Below are 12,570 nucleotides of genomic sequence, written 5' to 3' on the forward strand. Positions count from 1 at the left end.
TTTACAAACTTAATGCATTTTAGTATGCACATATCATTGCTGTGAAAGATGAATCATTGATCTGTTAGCCTGCGGTCGCACCAGTTGCACCGCACCAAGAACGACCCTGTCCACAGAAGAAAGTCTTACGAGTTTGGAGCACATGAGGGTGAATGTTTACAGCTGCACCTGCTGAGATGCCCCCGTCTAGACACGCCCCAAAGTGTCATGTCGCACTGCTCTTACACCTGAGCTTGCCCACACCTCAGATTGCAACAAAGTGCTTGTTGCAATTTGCAAGCTGGCAAAGAAATTGGCATACTGGGATATATACGAGGGGTAAGAAACTAATAATTTTGCATAACTGGTAGACAGTAATGGTGCAATATGTAATATTTTTGCAGTAAAATATCCAAAAACCACTAGGCCAGTGTTATATATTTTGTTCAATTGAGTACTTACAATATCCCAAATGTTTCCAACTATTTGTAAACCGTGAGAACCGCCATCACTTAGAATTATTTATTAAATTTAGCTCTTAATGAGAGCTCTGTAGTCTCACCAATAATTCACCAAGAACATTCAAACGTTTTCATGACATTTAATTCGTAAAACGACTTTGATTCCCAAGCTGGTTCTGATCGAGGCTATCTGTCACTGTAACCGGAAAAACTTTTACCCGCTGTGGATCATTCCGGAAGCCAAAAACACGGAAGTGTGAAAAAGGTCTAAAGGGGGACATAAAAAATGTGCAGGGCTAGGGGTCCTCTAGGACAGGTTTGAGAACCACTGATTTAAGTATTTGCTAGAAATGTACTGTAGTTATTTTGGTTGTAAAGACAGGTTTAAAGTCCTGATTGCAACAAACAAAATTGCACAAAGGAAATGCCAACATTGTATTTGACAAAAGCACAAACATTTTGTAGAATATCAACTGGAAACTCGCTTACAGAATCTATGAAGGTTCCAGAAACCCACAGTCAAGCTTTAGGAAACCCCAGAAGTCTCCTCCCTCTGTTACTGTGGACCTTACACTGTCCATAACCTGCAGTCCAGCATGAAGATCAGTAAAATGGTTTACACCGTCATAGATAATGAACTGTCATTTGGTGTTGCTTGTACACTTGTTCTGAACACTAACAGCCATAAGCATCTGTTCTTTGGCTATTCTGTGTGAGCTCAAGTACCTCCGCACATCTCTGTCATGAGCCGTCATAATCATGTCATTTTTAAATGGAGTTTTTTCCTCATTTTATAGTCTTGATTTTAGCAGGTTCTGTTCTAATCTGTCTATTACTGTGATATTATTTATTTTCTAGTGGCTGTATCCTATGAGTCATTTGGCCATTTTTATTTGTGTCTGTAATTGAATAATTATTAGTGCTATTTATTGTAAATCAGACATGAAAATATCAAAGTGAAGTTTATTTTTTCTACTCTATTCTATATCTCAAAATTGAAATATCATAATTCTGTGAGTCTGTGGATTTAATATTGGATATGTACTGTTCACTTTGTTTTTCAATGCAGAAGTAAGCTATTTGTAAATGTGCAACTTAGTATTTATTAGCTGCTATATGTAAATAACTAGAAGAATAACTATGTAAATGGTAAAATTATGTGTGTTTATAATTATGAAAAATTAATTTTAACAAATACCATTTTGCACCATAACGGACTGCTTTGGTACAGCTAAAATAATCTGAGTCTGAATAATGAAACTGTCAATGAATAGCAAACCGTGTGGCCTGGAAAACTCAGACAGCTTGACATCTCTATTTTTCAAGCTGACCTGGCTTGAGTATCAAAGACAGAGGCTTTCTTTGTGTTCTGTCCTTTTGACCAGCCCTTTTCCTGTAGCCTTTTTCATCTAGTTTTACATCTTGGGGCTATAAATACTGCCTAAACTTTGAGTTTTAGTGCCTCTGTTTTACAGTTGCTTAGAGCGTCACAATAAAGGGTTAGTTCAGCCAAAAATGAAAATTATGTCATTAATGACTCACCCTCATGTCGTTCCAAACCCGTAAGACCTCCGTTCATCTTCGGAACACAGTTTAAGATGATGTGAATGTGTTCTAATTGAACACTCCATGCAGATGTATAAAATAAGAACGCTGATTTGTTTGGTCCTCTGGGAACAGTTTAAACAAGTTTAGAATGCACATATCATTGCTGAAAAATAAAAATGAAATGTTGGGTAACCTATTATTTTACAGGGACAGATTAACGTCATATTATTTTATGGGTGTTATGTACTATGCCTTTAACCCGTCTAACCAGGGGTGAGTTTCCCGAAAGCATCGTTGGTGAACCATGGTCGTAAGTCCCATTGAACTCTATTGGTAACGACGGAACTTGCGACCATAGTTCGCTTTGGGAAATGCACCCCAGGCTCTGGTCTAGAGACATTGGAGGTCTAACCCAACCCAAAGAATATAACAAGAAGCGACACTCAATAGAACGTTCCATTGAAACACCGGCGCCCAGCAGCAGCCCTGCGTTTCCGCCATTTTGGGGTGAAAGCGAGTCGTCAGTCCACTAGTTTCTATAGCAATATCAGCTGCTTTGTTAAAAAAACGTACATTAAAGCTGAAATCCAACCTGAATGATAACACAGAATAAAGTACTATCACTAGTGATCATCAAATCCTTTTAACAGGCAAGTTTTATTTTACACACTTTGTGTTTAAGTCTTCCACTTTTTTCACAAAACCTATTTGCTCTGTAGAAACCCAGTCAGTTTGGGTTAAAATTCTGGCTTATAAACACTGAATTAATACCAACATTTGAAATTAAATTAAGGACATGCATCAGAAAAATTGGGAATGTTGTACAATAAATATATGAATATAACAGCTTGATTTTGCAGTGTTGTCTAATGTCTGTTAAAGCAAAAGTGTCCAAAAGTGTGAATTATGCGATAACGGACACAGCAATGCATCATGTATTTTAAGATCATTATGTTTGTAGCGTGATACATTAAAATGTACAATATAACCTATTTCAATTCAGACCTAGATATTGTTAGGCTACTATTACTCCACTAGGTCTACAATATATTGTTCGCTGCAAACATGAAGATCTTAAATTTATTAAATATTAATTTACATTAATAAATGTGTAAAGCTGCATAAAATGGAAATACTCAATAAAGTAGGCTAACTATGTTACCTCAGATGGATGAATGGTTGGATTCCACAACTGCTAAAATAAAACATATATAAGACAATACAACATTTGCTGTAGGAGCTATACAATTTATTGGTGACTTAATTTAAAAAACTGTTCTATTGCGATTCTGATTTGGCAGTGCAATTCGCCGATTTCGGGTGCTGAGATGTGAAGGATTCAAAGGGCCAGTTGGCATTTTCACCCCATAATGGCGGCCGCGCTACCGGAGCGCCATCTAGTGGCTGTTACCCAAAAAGTATCAAAGCGTCGCCTCTTGGGTTCTAAGCTCTTTGCCCAACCGCACAGAACCACGTGCGCCCCCACACCCCCTCCTCCATTCCGCTGCTCCTGCACCTCATTTTGAAGCAGAAACGGTGTACAGTGCACACTCCTGTTGCAAGATGGCAATGAAATTGGCATACTGGGATATACGCGGGGTAAGAAACTGTGTAATTTTGCATAACTGTTGTTAGACATTTAATTGATTCTTATTTGACTTCTGCGAATTTTAGTCATGCAATCATCACAGAATATAAGAATGTTTTTTTTTTATGTCTAAACAATCAAATCTGTAATCCATACGTAACTTGTTTACATTAACATCTTTGGTGGACTGTAAGTCGAGACTCTAGAGATGGACTATGCAGTTAGTTGGCAAAAAAGAAGTTTGTTGATACTTTTTGTCGTTTAGCGTGTCTACTCGACACGGCCACAGATGCTACTTTATTACATGCCAGTTATGTTTATCTAAAGCCGTTTCGGGTGTGGTTACACCCCAATATTTAGGACAAAGCTTGCTCTGTTGTTGTAGTTCATAAGAGCTAACGTTACAAAACTTCTGTTAAAGAAGTTGTCAGTTTTAACACTAAGATATGCAGACGTGCTTAAAAATGAGGTAAACACCACTTTGCCAGAATGTTAAGGAATTTTTTTAGCAACCAATCATTAACCTTATCAAACATTCATACGCTTTCTGTAGTCACTGAACATTCTCGCGCCTTATTTGTCTCCATATTTGAGGGAAACAAATAAATGTCGAACAGCAAACTCATTAACTGGGGCCAGTTCCATAATTTCAAATTAGTGTAATCCAAATTTTGATGTATTTGACTTTAAAAAGTTATAAGTTTTAAAGAAAATAAAAAAAAAAATAAAAAAAATAAGACTGCAACTGGCCGCTGCAGTGATGAAGAGAATTTTATTGTGTTGCCAAGTCCGCGGTTTTCCTGCCAGGAGCGGATCTAGATTTTTTATTCATTTGTTTATTCATTTTTATTATGATTGCAAACATTACAAAGATGACATTAATGCTATATAATTTTGTATGGAGTACACAACGTGTCGACAATAAGTACAATGTCATCTGAACATACAGAACAGAACAGAAAAAAAAAAAAAAAACAATAACAATAAGAGAAAGATAAAGAAAAAAGAAAAATTAGAAAGAAAAAAAACATGAGGGTAAGATATTAATTTATATTTCAGTTAGAGTGTACAAATTAAAATCATTACAAATTGAGGTTGGTCTTCTCGCTTTCTTATTTACAGAGGATGAAATAGTATTAAGATACATTTTAAATTCTTTCAAAAAAACAAGAAAAATTGGTTTGAAAATTTATTTATTATTTTGAAAGACAAGTCTAGAAAATTATTTATAGGGTGGCAACACCAAAGCAAGCGCCCATGGATAGTTTTTGGAGATTTATGGCCTGACATACACAATTGTGTTCACAAATATTGCATTACCACAAAGTAATCATCTATACTGCTTAAAATTAAAAATAAATAAGATTTCAATATCCATCATGGCAAGTCAAGACACTATTATATGAAAAACATCAACAGATTCCATATTATATAGCTCGGATACGACAGGATATTTATTAATATATCTCAGATTGTGTTCATCAGAAAGAAGAAAGTCATATACAGTACACCTAGGATGACTTGAGGGTGAGTAAAGCTTGGGCTAATTTTCATTTGAAATTGAACTAATCCTTTAATAACAGAAACTGAAAAATTGTTTGATAAACTGTGGAAATTCAAAAGTTTTTGTTGCTCTTTAACTTGCACTAAAACATGTGATTTATACCATCGAAGTAGCCTATGTAATATAAATAAAACTGCTCATCTCCTTTAGTAGGCCTGTCACGATAACTACTTTTTGTTGTGCGATATATTGTTCCCGAAATAATTGCGATAAACGATATTATTGCCATTTCAAGACCATTTTATGCCACTGAATATATAATCATAATATAACAGCATAATGAAAGTACACACTACACACTTTCAAAAGACAACAACCATTTAATTCTTCAGATCATGGAAATGAAGGACCAAATAATGTAATATCCTAAATAAAAAACTTGAATAAGTGGTAAATATTTTCTAAAAAAGTGCAAAGTAACAAGTAAAAAAAAAAAAAAAAAAAAATGCAAATGCACAAAAGGCACTATGGAGATTTTCCATTCACAGATTTTTATTCTATTGCTGAAAACACAAACCCTACTTAGCAGTCAGATGTCCGTATGAACAAAGGCACTGATGCCTCAAGGCCATATCTGCTGCTAAAATTATTTTTCTAGAGGCGTGTTTTTTTTCCTTAAATGCCACATGATTATGATGCAGCACATGTGATGCTGCAAAAGATGTGAGCACAACGGTCAAACATGTCTGTTTACATAGAAAATACCATTGAAAAACTGCAGTGGAATGCAAAAAACACATTCTCTGTGAAAATGAACTCTACACTCTAGTCTCAACTGCTGTGTCCCTTGTGAAATGGCCTTAACACTAGCTGTCAGTGTGCACTGTTTTGCACTGTGACATTTATATTTGCACCAGAACAGTGGATTGCGGCTTTGAAATCGAGAGCATTTGGACTTGTTCTTCCAAACTGTCTGTAGTTGTCAGCAAAACACTATAACACCTCACTTAACGCCTTTTTTTCACCTGTCAATGACTGCTCTGTGCACTGCAGATGAAAGCATGATCGGCAAAATGTTGGTGACATTCATTATCATGTAAACATAATGGGCGATATATTGTGTCACCAAAAATTGAGGTCATGTACATATATTGCACGATAAGTCGATATATTGATTATTGCGACAGGCCTATCCTTTAGTGATATATTGTGTCTGGACTTGGTGCCATGATGGATATTGAAATCTTATTTATTTTTAAACAATATAGATAATTACTTTGTGGTAATGCAATATTTGAACACAATTGTGTATGTCAGTCCATAAATCTCCAAAAACTATGCATGGGCGCTTGCTTTGGTGTTGCCACACCTCACAGACTTCATGCCACCCCTTTGCCACCCTATAAATAATTTTCTAGATCCGCCCCTGTCTGGAACACGATTTTTAGCAGGATTTGTAGCAATTGGGCAGGTTTTGTAAAAATCTGGCAACTCTAATTTTACTGTAGGCCTGTTTCAGAAGACTTGGTACAACTAGATCTGTGTTGCAGCATTTCCACAGATAGACGAGCCATTCGGTATTTGTCCAATAAATGCTACTTACCTCATAAAAATGCTTATAAGAACATTACTCATTTATATTACCCATATTAATATGCAGTGAAATATCAACCCTCTGTCAGTCATTTCAAGCTTGAAATTTTTTTTTCGACAGCTGAAGTTAGCTATATATCATGCCATGACTATTGTTTCATCTGTTAACAGCTTGCTCAACCAATCCGTCTGCTGTTGGAATACACTGGTACTAAGTATGAGGATAAGTTCTATACTTGTGGTGACGGTGAGTGATGGTCATTATAACTCAGCAGACATAGTCAGATTATATATAAAAGCACGATGACGGAGGGAGTTGATTTATATTCTTGTCTTGCAGCTCCCAACTATGACAAAAGCTGTTGGTTTAATGAGAAAGACAAACTTGGGATGGACTTTCCTAATGTAAGTTACACAGTTACCCCCAATAGTGTTTACTGTGCAATATAACATGCAATAACTAACCATCACCTTTCTTCACCAGTTGCCCTACCTGGAGGATGGTGACACCAAGGTAGTCCAAAGCAATGCCATAATGAGATACATCGCCCGCAAAAACAACCTCTGTGAGAACTTGATTCATTTATTCCTTCAGTAAAAAAAGCCTTTGTACCACTGAAAATAGTCATCTAAGTGATGTAATGAGATGATCTCTCTCTAATGTGTTTCTAGGTGGGGAAACTGAAGAAGAGCAGGTGAGAGTTGACATCTTGGAGAACCAGGCGATGGACTTCCGCAATGGTTTTGTCCAGCTCTGCTATGGAGAGTTTGTGAGTGATTGATTGTATAAATCTATGTATTAGTGTTAAAGAAATTATCAACTAATAATATACATTTTTTTGTTAATTGATAAGATAACATTATTTGTAAAACATTTGTTTTTGATTACAGGACAAAAACAAATCATGTTATAGTGAGAAACTGCCAGGAACTCTAAAGCAGTTCTCTGACTTCCTTGGTGACAGGAAGTGGTTTGCTGGGGACAAGGTAAATATGCATAATGCTTTGTCCATTTTAAATGATTGGAAATAACTAAATCCCATGAGATTATTTGACATGCTCATTCCACTGTCTTATCCTGTAGATCACATTTGTGGATTTCATCATGTACGAGTTGTTGGATCAGCATCGTATGTATGACCCAGAATGCCTGGATGACTACAGAAACCTTAGATGTTTCCTGGATCGCTTTGAGGTTTGGATTCAGCTTTTGCCAAACAGAATGATTTGATAGTCTCCTGTAAGTTGTAATGTATAAGGATTAACCAGTAACCAGATATAATTGTGTTCCCTGCCAGAGTCTTGAGAAGATTGTAGAATACATGAAGTCAAGCAAGTTCATGAAAACACCCGTGAACAACAAGATGGCCAAATGGGGAAACAAGAAGGAGTGAAAATGACAAGACCGTCTTGATCAAGCATCATGAGGTGCACCATCAACTGCTTTGAATATAACGTCAGTGCAGTTGAAGAGTACATGTGGTGATAGTTTTTTGGGACAGCTATTTTAAACCTTTTGATGAACAAGCATTTTAAGGATAATTAGTTAAATTTACATCCCAGTGATCCAGGCGACATATATCGATTATAAAAGTATTACAAAACAATCAGTAATCTCTGTTGTTGTCTATAGATATAATGCAGTGGAAAGCACTTATGTTTAGATTAAAGTGTTTAGGTGAGTGTTGCACTTTGATTTTTGTCTATTTGATGCCATGAAAAGAAAAGAAGCATTTCATTGTTATAGATTTCACCATTTGGATTGTGATTCTACATTTGAATTGTAAACAAAGCTTAAATTGCAGTACCTTATTTTGACCCAATAAATCAGAGCACTGTTTTGTTCTATTAAATTTACAAATTAAGTTGTTGGGGTTTTTTTATCCTCTCTGGGAAAATCTCCCAAAAATATGCATATGCATTTAAGGATGCACATATAATTGCTGTAAAAGACGAATTGTTGGTCTGTTAGCCTGCGATCGCACCAATTGCACCGCCCCAAGAACAACCCTGTCCACAAAAGAAAGTCATACGAGTTTGGAGCACATGAGGGTGAATATTTACAGCTGCACCTGCTGGAGAAGGTGCTCGCTGCAGAGCAAATGGGTGGAGCTCACGTTACCTCCCCCTTGCTAGACGTCCAGCGAGGAGAAGCGAATGTACAACCACACCCTAACCCTACCCACAACTCTATCTCTCCACCCCATTTGACGTCCAGAGAGGTGGAGGTGGCCCTCATAGACTCTGCAGTGAGTACCACTTGGCCTGCTGGGGTTTCCGTTTTAGACACGCCCCAAAGTGTCATGTCGCACTGCTCTTACACCCGAGCGCGCCCACACCTCTGCATTCCACTGCTCCTGCACAAAGGTGCTTGTTGCAATTTGCAAGATGGCAATGAAATTGGCATACTGGGATATACGAGGGGTAAGAAACTAATAATTTTGCATAACTGGTTGACATTAAATTGATTATCTGATCTCAAATTTTTGTTGTAACTTGTCTTTCAGTCATCACAGAAAATTAGAAGATTGCACTCAGTGTGGTTAGTCATGTCTAAAAATGTCAAATCTGTACTATTTCTTATGTATAGCTTGTAAGTCACATCTTTGGTGGACTAGTCAGTTTGCAAAGTTTGGTACTGATTCATAATGTCTTTATACCTAAACAAATAAAATAAATAAAAAAAGGTCACAGATAGTCAGGGGTGTTTAAAATTTAACATGCTTTAGCTGGGGTGTGGTTACAGTTCATCATGCTACTGTAATTACGACGAAACGCCTGCGGTATCCTTTTAATTAATAGAGTTTTTCACACCAACTTTAACCCTTTGTTCACGTTTTTAAAGCCCTGGGCAAAAGTCAGTTTTAACCTTGAGTTATAAAAAACGTGTTAAAGAGCTGCAGCACTTTGCAGGGTTAACCCTCAGAATGTTATAGCAAGTCATTTCATACAGTTTTTTGTTTGATTTGTTTTTTTTTTAACAGTCGAAACAATCTCGCGCCGCGTTTCGTCTCCATGCAGCGTTAACTGGAGTGAAGAAGAGACAGTTTTACTGAATGTTTCTTAAGTCACCATGAAATCAAAATTGATAATTCTTGTTTTTTATGGACTTGTTTATTGAAATGATTTATACACGCACTTCATAATAATAATAAAAAACGTATCCTCTTAATCTTGCTCGCTGTATTCACCGTTCTTAAAGGATTAGTTCACTTTCAAATGAAAATTTGCCCAAGCTTTACTCACCCTCAAACCATCCTAGGTGTATATAACTTTCCACTTTTTGATGAACACAATCGAAGATATAAAGGGTAGTTCATCCAAAAATGAAAATTCTGTCATTTATTAATTACCCTCATGACGTTTCACACCCGTAAAACCTTCCTCTCTCAAGATCCATAAAGGTACTAAAAACACACGTTCATGTGAGTACAGTGGTTCAATATTAATATTATAAAACGACGATAATATTTTTGGAGCGCCAAAATAACAACTTATTTAGTGATGGCCGATTTCAAAACACTGCTTCAGGAAGATTCGGAGCACAAATGAATCAGTGTATCGAATCATGATTCAGATCTCGTGTCAAACTGCCAACGGCTGAAATCAGTGGCCAGGCGATTTTCTATTTTCATTCAGATCTGCCTCCATATAGCTTCGCCCTCTTTCTATGATCCAGTCAATCCCCAATGGACAAAATCAAGTTCCTCCCACATTTTTTCTTGTTCGATAAGTCGTTTCACTCAGATGTATGTCACAATAGGGAAGAAAAGTTGGTCAAAATTTCTATTTCATGTCAACTTCAAAGTCCACATGAAATCCAAATGGACCCAGTTGTTAGCACGCATACTTTTGTGGTGAACAGTTTCATCTGTACAAGTTAATCTACAGAAAAAAATGTTTGCCTGTTCTTCTGGACGTCGTTCTTCTCTAATGACATAAGTTTGACAGCTTGGGCAGAACCGTCTTTAACCATCCGCTCCAACCGTGAATCTGCTGCGAGAAAAAAAACAAGCCCCATATTTTATGTTTCTCCTTCAGAATTCTCATTGTGTGCTTTTTGTGTCCAATCAGTATCGCTCACCTCATCAGTATGCAAATATGAACATTAACCCAGGGTATATGATATGTGAAAAACAAAATTTCACTGAAAAACATTCTCACAGTAGCTTAATTTAGCTATATATCACGGATATTATCTGTTAACAGCTTGCTCAACCAATCCGTCTGCTGTTGGAATACACTGGTACTAAGTATGAGGAGAAATCCTATTCTTGTGGTGACGGTGAGTGATGGTCATTATAACTCAGCAGACATAGTCAGATTTTCTATACAAAACCACAATGATGGAGTGATTTGATTTTATATTCTTGTCTTGCAGCTCCCAACTATGACAGAAGCTGTTGGTTTAATGAGAAAGACAAACTTGGGCTGGACTTTCCTAATGTAAGTTACACAGTTACCCCCAATAGTTTACTGTGCAATATAACATGCAATAACTAACCATCACCTTTCTTCACCAGTTGCCCTACCTAGTGGATGGTGACACCAAGGTAGTCCAAAGCAATGCCATAATGAGATACATTGCCCGCAAAAACAACCTCTGTGAGAACTTGATTCATTTATTCCTTCAGTAAACAAAGCTTTTGTACCACTGAAAATAGTCATCTAAGTGATGTAATGAGATGATCTCTCTCTAATGTGTTTCTAGGTGGGGAAACTGAAGAAGAGCAGCTGAGAGTTGACATCTTGGAGAACCAGGCGATGGACTTCCGCAATGGTTTTGTCCAGCTCTGCTATGGAGACTTTGTGAGTGATTATGTAAATATGTTACATAAAGGAATTCTCAACTAATATGAATTGTCTTAATAGTAAGGATAACATGTGATTTGTAATGCTTTTGTCTTTGATTACAGGACAAAAACAAATCATGTTACAATGAGAAACTGCCAGGAACTCTAAAGCAGTTCTCTGACTTCCTTGGTGACAGGAAGTGGTTTGCTGGAGACAAGGTAAATAAGCATAATGTTTGGATACACAATTATTTTATCCATTTAAAGTCACGTGAGATTATTTGACATGCTTATCCCACTGTCTTATCCTGTAGATCACATTTGTGGACTTCATCATGTGTGATTTGTTGGATTTGCATCGTATGTTGTGTCCAGAGTGCCTGGACGACTACAAAAACCTTAGATGTTTCCTGGATCGCTTTGAGGTTTGGATTCAGCTTTTGTCACAGAATGATTTGATAGTCTTATGTAAGTTGTAATGTTAAAAGATGAACCCAATTGTGACTCGATGTGATTTATTTTTCCTGTCAGAGCCTTGAGAAGATTGTAGAATACATGAAGTCGAACAGGTTCAAGAAAACACCCGTGAACAACAAGATGGCCAAATGGGGAAACAAGGAGTGAAAATGACAAGACCATCTTGATTTTCTTTTTTTTTTTTTTGGGTACCACTTTTTAAACCTTCCCAATAAACATAGATTATTTCAATTTACACCCTAATGATACATAAACATTGATAATGAAATCTTTACAAAATAAGCAGAATTCTCATCTGTTGTCTATAAATACAGCACTTACATTAAAGACAGTTCATCCAAAAATGAAAATTCTGTCATCATTTACTCACCCTCAAGTTGTTCCAAACAACTTTCTTCTTTTGAACACAAAGGAAGATATTTTGAAGAATGCTGGTAACCAAACAGTTGAAGAAAAATATACAAGTCAAAGGATGCCGTCAACTGTCTGGTTACCAACATTCTTCAAAATACCCTTTTGTGTTCAGCAGAAGAAAGAAATTCAAACCTACATTCAGTAGCAAAATGTTTTCATCCAAATAATGGTATTTTAAAAAATCAATAACTGGATGATCAAAGGCAACCTGTT

The 12,570-nt window shown here is 36.6% G+C and overlaps 2 protein-coding genes across 2 annotated transcripts; both read left to right on the top strand.

Moving 5' to 3' along the window:
* Window positions 1-3,424: 3,424 nt before the first annotated feature.
* LOC125279836 (glutathione S-transferase Mu 4-like) lies at window positions 3,425-8,538 on the top strand. Its single transcript, XM_048209917.1, has 8 exons — window positions 3,425-3,587; window positions 6,845-6,920; window positions 7,014-7,078; window positions 7,158-7,239; window positions 7,346-7,443; window positions 7,565-7,660; window positions 7,758-7,868; window positions 7,972-8,538. The coding sequence occupies exons 1-8, from the start codon at window positions 3,552-3,554 to the stop codon at window positions 8,065-8,067; spliced, it is 660 nt and encodes a 219-aa protein (XP_048065874.1). The 5' UTR covers window positions 3,425-3,551; the 3' UTR covers window positions 8,068-8,538.
* Window positions 8,539-8,680: 142 nt separating this feature from the next.
* LOC125279837 (glutathione S-transferase Mu 4-like) lies at window positions 8,681-12,293 on the top strand. The gene is made up of 8 exons (XM_048209919.1): window positions 8,681-9,097; window positions 10,883-10,958; window positions 11,055-11,119; window positions 11,197-11,278; window positions 11,385-11,482; window positions 11,590-11,685; window positions 11,781-11,891; window positions 11,998-12,293. The coding sequence occupies exons 1-8, from the start codon at window positions 9,062-9,064 to the stop codon at window positions 12,088-12,090; spliced, it is 657 nt and encodes a 218-aa protein (XP_048065876.1). The 5' UTR covers window positions 8,681-9,061; the 3' UTR covers window positions 12,091-12,293.
* The last annotated feature ends 277 nt before the right edge of the window (window positions 12,294-12,570 follow it).

Source organism: Megalobrama amblycephala, linkage group LG12, assembly GCF_018812025.1.
Source record: "Megalobrama amblycephala isolate DHTTF-2021 linkage group LG12, ASM1881202v1, whole genome shotgun sequence".
Taxonomy (NCBI): domain Eukaryota; kingdom Metazoa; phylum Chordata; class Actinopteri; order Cypriniformes; family Xenocyprididae; genus Megalobrama; species Megalobrama amblycephala.

Coding starts and splice junctions, on each gene's coding strand:
- LOC125279836 (XM_048209917.1), top strand. CDS start 3,552: ATGGCAATGAAATTGGCATACTGGGATATACGCGGG. Junction 6,921..7,013: donor GTTCTATACTTGTGGTGACG/GTGAGTGATGGT, acceptor CTTGTCTTGCAG/CTCCCAACTATGACAAAAGC. Junction 7,444..7,564: donor AGCTCTGCTATGGAGAGTTT/GTGAGTGATTGA, acceptor TTTTGATTACAG/GACAAAAACAAATCATGTTA.
- LOC125279837 (XM_048209919.1), top strand. CDS start 9,062: ATGGCAATGAAATTGGCATACTGGGATATACGAGGG. Junction 9,098..10,882: donor CATACTGGGATATACGAGGG/GTAAGAAACTAA, acceptor ATCTGTTAACAG/CTTGCTCAACCAATCCGTCT. Junction 11,483..11,589: donor AGCTCTGCTATGGAGACTTT/GTGAGTGATTAT, acceptor CTTTGATTACAG/GACAAAAACAAATCATGTTA.